At 37.6% G+C, this 11,883-nt stretch overlaps 1 protein-coding gene across 1 annotated transcript; it reads right to left on the minus strand.

The window, feature by feature from the left end:
• Positions 1-3: 3 nt before the first annotated feature.
• LOC145334737 (G patch domain-containing protein 4-like) lies at positions 4-10,872 on the minus strand. The gene is made up of 7 exons (XM_080180331.1): positions 10,710-10,872; positions 9,963-10,063; positions 9,473-9,684; positions 9,280-9,339; positions 841-906; positions 638-744; positions 4-493 (listed from the first exon to the last, which is right to left on the minus strand). Exons 1-7 carry the CDS (start codon positions 10,773-10,775, stop codon positions 11-13), a joined length of 1,095 nt encoding a protein of 364 aa, XP_080036457.1. The 5' UTR covers positions 10,776-10,872; the 3' UTR covers positions 4-10.
• Between the last annotated feature and the right edge of the window lie 1,011 nt (positions 10,873-11,883).

Raw genomic sequence — 11,883 nt, forward strand, 5'->3', positions numbered from 1 at the left:
TGATATTTTTTTACGCCTCAATTTCATTATCTTTTGATTTCTTTTTAGACTTCTTCTTTTTCTTTGTAATATTTGCATTATCATTGGTAGGAGCATTTTCAACTACAGGAGTTTCTTCTTCTAAATTTTCCTTTTCTTTCTTATCCTTCTTTTTCTTCTTTTTAGCAGGTTGTTCTAAATTTTCTAGAGGCTCACCAATAATATCAGTTATATTTTCTAAATCTTTAGTTTTGTCTTTTTTATCCTTCTTTCTCTTTTTAGTAGGAAGTTCTTCACTAATAGGTTGCAAGTCTTCTGCTACATTTGAATCTGAAAGAACTTTTTCCTTTTTATCCTTTTTTCTCTTTTTAGAAACCGGTTCTTCTTCACTAGAAGGTTCAGTTCTTGTGTCTTCGTCAATTTTATCACTTTTACTCTTTTTCTTCTTTTTATTTGTTGTTTCGATATTTTCCAGCTGTTCTTCAGATTTAACTTTCAGCTCTTTGGATTCATTCTAAATAAGATAAAAATTATATTTTAATAATAAACATTAAAAATCATTATTGTAGAAAATGGAATGGGTGGTTTTATGCTATAAAAATAAAAAGGGCAGCAAAATACAACCTAAAAAAATATTCTGCTGATCATATATTTATACCTTTTTTTGTTTGTCAGTTTCTTTTTGTTGCATAGAGGCTATAAAAGCCGCTTCAGCTGCTTCCAGCCGAAGCTGTTTAGCAGACATCTTGTGGCCGTGACGAGCGCCTGAAATAAATACAATTTTAATTGATAAAACGGCAAAAATATTACATACTTACAATTTTTATGATGTATCCTACGATTTAAGGGTTTATTGCTTACCTTTATGGGCTGTTCTTCCACCACAAGCTTTAATAAGATCATCATCTGACAACGTCTTAATCTTTCCTGTACAAAAAAAATATTTTTTATGTATAACTATCCAATACTTGCAATTAAGAATGTCTTAACCTCTTTTCGAGGAAGCTTTGTGTTTATCAAGTTCGAAATTAATTCCTTATCATTATCCTAGAATTAAGCGCAAATGTCGTCTTTTTTGACTTTCCTTTCATAAAGTGATGCGGCATGGATTGTTTATATATTTTGATGCGCACGTTCGTTACTTTTGAATGAGATATGAGTGTGTGAAGATTTCGGAGAACAAAATTGGGCCTATCATTGGTCTCATAGTGCGTGAACGACCCTAGTATACCAGGGATTTGAAACCATAAGAACTTCAGGTAGAATTTGTTAATTTTATTAAGAAGAATGGTGTATAGGACGATTATATGTAGTTTTAAAAAAAGGCTTTAGCCAGCTAAACATGAAACTTAATAATGATTAATATATGTTTTAGTATTTTTTTATGTGCCTTTATTTTGCATTTAACAATGATTTATTAAACCAAATAATTTTCCTTTAAAGCCAAATTTTCCAAAGATTCTTAACCGTAGAGAAAAATGATTTTTAAAAAGCAATTAAGATTACGTGGTTATAAATAACTGGAATTATGAACTAATTGATTTTGTAATTTCAGGACTTTGAAATAATTTCATCAATAAATCTATATTCAAACCTGCTGTTGAAACTTGATGGTTCCTGGTATTGGGGGTTTGTATGTTCGCCAACAGATCTCGAGAACTTCCCGCTAATTCGGAAGTCATACTCAACCAGAGTGTCATGGTTGAGACAATTTCAAAGTATCTGATGAATAGGCGTTAGCATTCATCAAGAGATCAATAGCATCCAGTGATTTTTGATGCAATAAACTGTGACAATTTTTTCTGTGAAATAAGTACCTAGTGAATCAATATGCCACTAACCAAAAAGCAGAAAATTGAGCGAGCTATCGCTATTGGCAGTGAAAGGCTAGAGGTGTTTGACGAACAGTTAAAAGTGTTTTATGACAATCTAAAAGCCTGCCAAAGTTTTAGTTCATGTGAAAATGTGAATGTAAAATCAATTCGTGACATTTTTAGTGAGGTCAAGGACCAATCTGACCTAATAAAAAGTCTAAAACCTGCCGTGGAGACTAGTGAGCTGCGCGAGTTCAAGCGTGATTTGGATGAAGCTAGTGAGCAGAAAACTGTTGCAGATAAAGTCTATGCGTCGTTGGAGCAGTGTACAAAAATTCTGTACTGGCTTGACAATGATTCAGACGACGCGAGGTCAAGCACTGTCGCCAGGAACCTCGACGTCATTGAGAAGGTGAAGATGGACATGGGAGTGCTTAAAATTTCCGTGGAGTTGCGCTAAGAAGTACGTGATATGTACCGAAGGCTTAGAGAGATGGAAAGTCGTTCATCTAACTTGGATGAGAGTGGGACACCTGCCATGCTCTCCAGAAGTATGTCTGCCGTGGATATTCGGAGTTCCAACCCGCAGTATGGGCGCTGGGACAACAGTTTGCTGCCGTCCTTCGACGGTACTGACACGGATTACCCAAACTTTAAACAGGTCTTTAAGGATCTATGCTCTGGTTACGGATTTGCTGACCAGAGGTTAAGTCTGATGTTGTGTATGGAGAAGGTGATAACCAACCCGGAACTACGCAAGCAAGTGTCAGCGATTAGAGATCATAATGAACAATGGTCGTTTCTTGATCAGATGTTTTTATCAAACACTCGCCGGTTCATGAGGATTTTAACTAAGCTGAACAAGATGAAACCTGTAGATAAACCTGTGGACGTGGTTAGTGCAATTGCTACCTTCAAGAGCATGATGCAGGAAGTAGAAGCCATCGTTGGTTCTGCAGCTAAGGATTACAACCACCTAACTCTTATTCATATCTTTAAAGACAAGTGCCCTGAAAATTTGAGAGAGAAAATTATGATGGAGCTAGGTAGCATGAACCAACCAAACATCCAGAAGATTGTAGAACTGCTGGAGAGGACCAGGGGAGCCATGTTGGCCGGTGATATGTCCTATGACACTAGCGCCGGCAAGAGAAATCGTGACAGAGCTGCCGCCGCGCAAGTATCTGGCCGCAGCGACAATAAGAATGGAAAGGCTGGAAAGGACAAGGCTTCCAAGTGGAACAGTGCATGTCCGGTGGAGAGCTGCAAGGAGAAACACCCGATTTTCCGTTGCCTCACGTTTAAGAAGATGGATGTGGTTGACCGAAAGAAAGTTGTCCAGCAGAAGAAGTTATGTGAACTCTGCCTGTGTGACGGCCATGCTGCTGACAAGTGTAATAAATCGGATAAGCTTGGTGTTTGTGGCACCAATAATTGCGACAGATATCATTCTAGATTGCTCCATGAGGCTAGTGCTGGTGTGAATACAGTCTACAAGTCAAGTTCTGCACCCAGCCCCTGTACCTTCTTACTTCAGTTAGTTCCTGTTGTAGCACCTGGCGGCGGCACCTGCCACGCCACTGTAATGTTTGACTCTGGTGCAAATTTGCCACTTGTGTCTGAGAAGTTATCCAACAAGTTGAAGCTGAAATCTACCGGCAGATATACAACTATTTCTGTAGCTGACGGCAGTGAGTCTTCCTGCCGCAATGTTGTGTTTTATCTGAAGGATAGGGACGGCAATTTGAGGGAGTTTGAGGCAGCTGTCATGCCTACCCTCGGAGGGGCCAACGAGATGCGCTCGGTCCACCCAGAAACTGCCGCCGAGATATTTAAAATGCCGCCAGAAAGATTTACATATATTAGTGGAGGCTTAGATATCATCATTGGAAATACACATCCTGACGTGTTTCCATCAACCTACCAGAAAGTGGGCCAGTCTATGTTGTGGCGAACCATTTTTGGTAGTGGTTTTATCTGTACGAGTGCTGACGGTGGAGCTGGAGATCAAAAGTCGGCATATAAGGCTGTCAGTGTCAGTGGAGGCACCTTACCAGACTTTCTGACGTCTGAATCGTTTGGCGTACAGCCGCAGGCACTTTGTCCAGGATGTACTGCCTGTCAAGAGTGCAAGGCTATGGCCGACGGCACTACCTGGGACCAGCATGAGAGGCAGAGGATAATTGAGGCAGGTTTAACACTAGACTTGCAGTCCAACAAGTGGACAGGTCAATATGCTTATATTGAAGATCCTCACACCTTACCCTACAATGAGAGTTTAGCCCGCAAAATTGCTGAAAAGGATCGTGCCAAGATGGTCAAGGAAGGTACCTATGGAATGTATGTGGAGGTATTCAACGACGCCATATCTAGAGGCGTGTTTAAAAAAGCCACGCCTGAAGAATTGCAGTATGAAGGGCCTAAGTCTTGTTCATCAATAGTGGTTGCGTTCAAGGAGGATTCAAGTTCCACACCCATGAGATTGTGTGCAAATAGTTCTCTGACGTTCAAGGGTACCAGTTTTAATAACATAATGCTGGGAGGACCGCCGCCAATGCAGAAGATTTTTTATCATTTGTTGCTCTTCCGCGGTTACAAGGTTGGTATAACCGCGGATATTTCCAAGTTTTATAACTCCATCCTGGCCACAGAGTTCGACAGCCAGATGAAGAGAGTTTTATTTTCCCCGACGCCAGACGGTCCACTTGAAATTTACCTGACTAAAGTTGTGAATTTTGGCGAGTTGGCTGCGGGAAACTTGGCAGTTACAGCCCTGAAGTTGACGTCCCGCCTGTTCGGCGGAAAGAGTGAAGCAGAGGTCAAGGAGATGTATGGAGAGGGGCAGATAAACGGTAGTGAAATTGTTGCTAAACCTGAATTATGGAAGGAGCCACAGATACCTACCTACCCTGATGAGGATTTCAAGTTACCTCAGATTCCAGTTGCAGTCAAGCTTGAGAAGCACAGCTTCATAGATGACGTTATTTCGGGAGCAGGATCGAAGCCAGAAGCCAAGGAGATGATGAAAGAGGCCGACAGAATTATCGGCAAAGGTAGTTTTTCCTTCAAACAAGTCATTTATTCTGGAGATGATTGCCAACCAACCAAGGTTCTTGGGCTGATATGGAAGCCAGCCACTGATGTGTTATCCATCGCCACAAGAGTAAACCAAGATGGTAAAGTCAAGGGAAAGAAGGTGAAAGAGGATGCTGATTTGTACAACCTCCAGGACGCCTTGGACGAGAATCTGACAAAGAAGATGGTCCACAGGTTTGCCGCCCAGACCTTCGACCCGATCGGGCTTTGCAGCCCTATTCTGTTGAGAATTAAACTTGTCCTGCGGAAAACATGTTTGCTGAATTTGGGCTGGCAAGATTTCATTCCAAAAAGTCTACGGGATGAACTTGTTAAGTCACTGGAGGACAGAGCTGAGGTCGCTAAATTGGAGTTTGACCGTTGTGTGGTCCCGGAGGAACCAACTGGCCTTCCATCCTTGATGATGTTTTCGGATGGGTCATCAGAGGCTTATGCATGTATGGCATATTTGAGGTGGCCAACTAGACAAGGATTTGAAACGTTTCTGCTAGCCACCAAGTCAAGAGTTGCGCCGGTCAAGTGTGAATCAATTCCACGCCTTGAATTGATGGGTTGCCAGATGTCCACAAGGTTGTCAAAGTCCATCAGAGATGCCCTGCCCTTTGATGTTATCAGAGTGATGTACTTTACTGATTCATCGTGTGTTTTATCACAAATAGTTTCCAACAGTGCTATGTTGAACACATTTAATTCTCATCGCATTGGAGAAATTCAATCTGCAACCAACAAGGATGACTGGAGGTGGGTCCCGGGGACACACAATGTTGCAGATTTGGGCACCAGAAGCACCTGCAAGGTATCAGATTTGGGACCAGGTTCCAGGTACAGATTGGGCCCAGAATGGTTGCGCCAGGATGAAAGTGCGTGGCCGGTGAAAACTGCCGAACAAGTCAAGCAGGATTTACCACCAGAGGAGTTGAATACCAAAATGGTTAAGTTATGTTCAATGAAAGTTGCCGGAGAAGCCGCTGAAGATGTCTTTAGGTTTAAGCACAGGAGATCATTTGGACAGGCCAAACGTATTATGGCAGCTGTCCTGCAAGTAGCGAACACCTGGTTGAAGAAGCTAAAGAGCAGACAAGAAGGTAAGACTACAGCCGCTGGTAGTCATGTAGCAGCCGCAGATTCTGTGTACAAGCCGTCTTTGTACAATTTTATGGCGGCGGCGGAACTTTTCATTGTGTCACGTAGCCAACAGGATGAGTGGATAAATGACGCTAAAGGCAATTATGCGTCATTGAATCCATTAGTGCATGAAGTATCATTGACCTGGCCTGTCATTGGTCCCGGAGGAAATTATGTGACCAGGGAGATGAGAATTCTTAAAATGGTTGGTCGTGGAGAGCCCGTCATTGACGCCATTACTGGTGGCCGTAAAATGATATTTGAAGATATGCCAGGTTTAATAATTTTGGAGCCTGGTAATTAGTTAGCTGCTGTTTTTATGAGAGAAGCGCATGTTGAGCTTCACTCTGGTGTCCGTGGAACTTTAGCTGAGAGCCGCCGTTGGTGCTGGATTGTGAAGGCAAGGAGGTTGTCCATCATGGAAGTGAAGAAGTGTTGGCCCTGCAGTGTTGAGAGGGCCAAGGAATGTCGTACTACCATGAAGGATGTGTTACCTGACAAGTTAGTTCCGAGCAGGCCTTTTGAAGCTGTGCAAGTCGACCTGATGGGTCCGCTGGTTACGAGGAGAGCTGCCGCCAAAACGAGGAGTCAGACAGCAACTAAGAAGGTGTGGGTGTTCGTGGTGGTCTGCAGGTTCTCAGGGGCGTTATGGTTAGATGCCTTGGAAAAGTATGATACCAGCAGTATCCTGTTGTCCCTGCGCAAGTTGGAGGCTGTTCATTGTCTGCCGAAGGTCATAGTAAGCGACATGGGCACACAATTATCCGGTGCTCGCAAGGTTTTAGAGCAGAAGTTGGGCAGCCAGGTAGAGTTTTCTTGGTCTCAGATCCCGGCCCGAGCCCACCATTTTATTGGGCAAGCTGAGAAAATGGTGGGATTAACCAAGAGATTGCTGTCCAAGAAGTTGGTAAATAGTTCTGTTAATTTTAATGAGCTCCTGGTGCTGTTGGCAGAGGTTAGCAAATTAATGAATAGCAGACCATTGACGATAGAAGCTGCGAACGACATGGAGAATTGGCGGCTGATTACCCCTGGCCAGCTGCTGGGAAATGTTGACCGCCAGCCGTTGTGCAATGTGGCGATGAAACCGGAGGACCAAATTTCCTCCAGGTTGAAGTTGTTAGAAGATTTGTCTGCCTAGTTTTGGACTGCCTACCGCCAGGAGATTCTACCGAAGATATTATGGATGTCCAAGTGGAAGGATGAGATGGCGGAGCCACTAGCCGACGGAGATATAGTTCTGGTTACGAGTACCAATCCGCTGATGAGATGTTTGCGGATGGGCCGAGTGACGAGGATTGAGGATGGGAGAAAGACTGCAAGAGTCTTGTTCAGGCTGTCAGATAAATCTCCCCTGGAAGAACATGCTGTATCAGTCAGGCAGTTGTTAAAAATTATGATTAATAATTGATTCTTATTTTATGGAAATTGAGATTTTTTTTAGTAAAAAAAAGCCACATTTTTCATATGCCTATTTTTATGCCTAAAATAAGAATCAAATGAAATGCGATTAAATTTTATTCTATTTCATATGCTCAAATTTAATTTTATTGAGTTTAATTTCTTTTCAAAAGTACAATTCATTATAAAACTTACCTGAAAAGTTTACCAAAAAGAATAAATGTGTCGAGGTTGCGTGATTCGATATTTATTCTAAGAAAAAAATCAAGTATTTTTTTAGCAGATTTTTTTTAAAAAAATTATATATGAATTTCAATCAAGTAAAACATTTTATTCAGATCAAGGAATGATTGAAAATTCATATTTAAAGTCTCATATTTTTTTTACAAAGAAAAATTGGTATTTTTTTTCATAATTCCGATGAAAATTCTAACGAAGATATTATTATTTTGCTATTCTTTAAGTATTAAAAAGTTTTATTGTTGATTAAGATAGTACAGTTCTTATTCATTAAGTTTGAAAAACTTTCTGCCCAAGGATTTTAAAATATTTTTTCTTACTACTCTTTTTGATGCTTAACAAATTTAATTTTAAGTACCTATAAATCTTAATTTTCTTGTCTAAGATTTATTTCGTTTTATTTTACCATTATTGTTTACATTTCAACCTGATTTCGTAGGTACTTATTGATTTATTAATAATGATTTATTACCTATTGATTATGAAATGATTATTATTTAGTATAAGTTGTTATATTTACAACATCATGATTAATAGGATTATCCATTTTAGGATTTGTGTATGTGATCTTGTGAGTGTCATGTGCATGGAATATTGTATGGTACAAACCAATCCCCATCCTTCTATCCTAAATGTGAGGTATTATGAGTCCTAGTGAGGAGTATAATATTGTATATGCATTTCACGGAGTTTCATTTAGTTAGGAGCAAAAATTGTCACGGTTTTTGGGATGTGGCCATTCTCATGTGATTATGGTGAGTTGAGTTTAGTGAGAAATGTTGCTAGTGATCAGCGCAAAAAAAACCTTGAATCTCGTTAAGGAAGTTAATTTGACTTTCAAACGGGGGGTGTGTCTTAACCTCTTTTCGAGGAAGCTTTGTGTTTATCAAGTTCGAAATTAATTCCACATCATTATCCTAGAATTAAGCGCAAATGTCGTCTTTTTTGACTTTCCTTTCATAAAGTGACGCGGCATGGATTGTTTATATATTTTGATGCGCACGTTCGTTACTTTTGAATGAGATATGAGTGTGTGAAGATTTCGGAGAACAAAATTGGGCCTATCATTGGTCTCATAGTGCGTGAACGACCCTAGTATACCAGGGATTTGAAACCATAAGAACTTCAGGTAGAATTTGTTAATTTTATTAAGAAGAATGGTGTATAGGACGATTATATGTAGTTTTAAAAAAAGGCTTTAGCCAGCTAAACATGAAACTTAATAATGATTAATATATGTTTTAGTATTTTTTTATGTGCCTTTATTTTGCATTTAACAATGATTTATTAAACCAAATAATTTTCCTTTAAAGCCGTTTCCAAAGATTCTTAACCGTAGAGAAAAATGATTTTTAAAAAGCAATTAAGATTACGTGGTTATAAATAACTGGAATTATGAACTAATTGATTTTGTAATTTCAGGACTTTGAAATAATTTCATCAATAAATCTATATTCAAACCTGCTGTTGAAACTTGATGGTTCCTGGTATTGGGGGTTTGTATGTTCGCCAACAGATCTCGAGAACTTCCCGCTAATTCGGAAGTCATACTCAACCAGAGTGTCATGGTTGAGACAAAGAACATAAATAAATTAATAACTTAGGCATATATGGTTATACTTACCTAAATCTTCAACTTGAGTTACAACATCTTCTTTTGTCTCCTCGGAAATCAGAGTTTCACCTAAATATAAGAAACATTTAGAAAATCATTAAACAGAAATCTAGCTTTTAAATGGTTCAATGTTAGCCATGGTATCTTAATTTATTTCAGCTTTTTTTCTCTTTAAAAAAGCATAAAAATGTTATTAACCAACCTTTTAAAGTTCCAGATTTAACAAATCTTGAATAGAGTTGATTTTTCATTTCTTTCTGCATCTTCCGTCTCAACTTCTTAGCAGATCTTTCTGACTTGTCTGCTATGAATGAAACAGTGATCTCTCCTTCCTCTCCGGGTTCGTTGACAGTGACACCTTTGGCCGCTGAGTTAAACAGATGGTCCCACCAATGAAACTCAAACTCTTCGGATCTGAACGAAAAATATGTAGATAACAACTTTTTAGTGCAACTATTCTATATTCTAGAATTATCCTTATGAAAGACTATAGAATGTTTACATTTTTGCGTGGAATATTATCAAAACAATAACATATGTTGTATATATATGTATATAAACCGTACCCAATAAATAACATAGTCACAAAACTTGACTTCTTTGCGTTGAGTGTCAACTTATCTTGTTAGCGCAATATTTTAATAGTTTAATCATTATCAGACATCTACTTGACATATATGATAATAACATACCTATCGTGGCCAAGTCCATGTGAATCAAACTTAAGCTTAGGTTTGATTGCTGTTTTTCTTCCTTGTCTATTCTTACCAAGCCCATCGCCATCACTCCATCCCTATAAATATAAATATCATACCTGTAAATTTTTTCTTCTGTTAGTTATAAGTATTGATGAACCTATCATTTGCTTTCTGACTTTAAGAGTTTTACTTTTGAATAAAAGAAAAGATTTGCCAGTCACAAAAATTGGATATAATCATCAAATTAATCAACTTTTCTTCTGAAGTTGATTTCTTTTTGTCGTATATATTTATAAGGGTCACACTAGTTATAAAAATTTGTATCAATATTTTACCCAAAGTACCCTTTTCCTGCTATATATTAATATTACAGACTGAATCTACGCGGTACAGGAATTCTGAATTAACTTTTCATTTTAAGCTTATACTCAAATCTTATAAAGCAACAAAACATTTTAAGAATAAAGAACCAGGGATCTAAAGGGGGATAAGAGTAAGACTATGGCCGATAATTTATAAATGTACATGCATCCCCAATGATAAAACTCAAATTTACACCTTTTGTAGATCACAATAAGTGGTTGAAACGTTTGAACACTCAACATAATGGAACAACCAATCAAAAAGTTTAATAGAAGTTCCAAAGGTAATCAAGACAACTAATAAAAAAACAACATTGGTATGAAACTCTGGGGACTAGTGTAATAAACAGCAAGAGACCCCTCCCTCCATGATAAATACCTGCGCTTTCATCATACTCCACGCAAAAGCGGACCCTATTCCAGCCAAAGTAGCAGCCGTTCCCATTTTTAAGCCTGAAAAAAATCACAAAATTCAATATTTCTCACTTTTTGTAAAAAAAAGATCATTTAAGATTAATATTCAGCTTCATAAATATGATTTTATGAACCATAATGGAGAAATAAATCAAAATTTTAATAATAAATCTGTACAAATCGATAAATTATTAAGGAAAAATTGGTTTATTTTCGTCATGAAATGTGTAATGCGCGGTATTTTAATAATGCCGCAATATTTTATTTACGAAAGTTTACTAATTCAAAGGACTGTACAATTGGAAATTTTAAATAATATTAATATTTTCCACTTAGTTCTTTCTACAGGGCGGTAATACGATTTCTATTTAAAAAAAAAACATTTTTGCAAAATAAATTTTAAAAAATTTACTTCAAATTTTAACATACGCACTTTTTAATAATTTCAACCAATAAGAGGAAAGACCATGTTTTAATTGTAGCCAATAGAAATGAAGTAAGTAATGATATCAGAGCCAACAAAAATGCGGGAATAATTATTTCAACCAATAAAAACTTCCAATTTCTGTCTGCTGCAAAATTTAATTTGAAACGAATAAAAATCTGGGAAAAATAGATTGGCAAATAAAAGTTCTGTATTCATAATTTTGACCAATCCGATAAAAGGATATTTAATAGTAACCAATTAAAATGTATTATGATTGTCTACTGCTAGGGGGTAAACATGTAAACATTCGAAAGAAATAGCGACTTGTATTACATTTACGTTGAATGTTGTGTGCTTGGAAAAATATTTATATTTACTTAATTAAAGCAATTAAAAGAATTGATTAAAAGTTACTAATTTATACTGGAATTTCTTTTCTCATGCTGTCAATTGTGAACCTATAGATATGTCTTTTTTCTTCAAAATCTAAAAAGTGAAAACGATTATCCGGGTTAAGTATTAATTATATAAGAAATAAAATATGTTGGACCTGTGGTAATTTTTCTATTCAAAAGACTGTAATTGTATTTTAAGTCTTTTAATATAATCTCTTTTCATTATTTATAAAGCACAGTTCAAGCAGTCTATGTTAAATTGTTGCATTTTGTATATTTCACTAATTTAAAATCGTGTTTTAAACCTATATAATTTA

This window comes from Acartia tonsa, chromosome 12 (genome assembly GCF_053477335.1).
Source record: "Acartia tonsa isolate MP-2025a chromosome 12, ASM5347733v1, whole genome shotgun sequence".
Lineage (NCBI taxonomy): Eukaryota > Metazoa > Arthropoda > Copepoda > Calanoida > Acartiidae > Acartia > Acartia tonsa.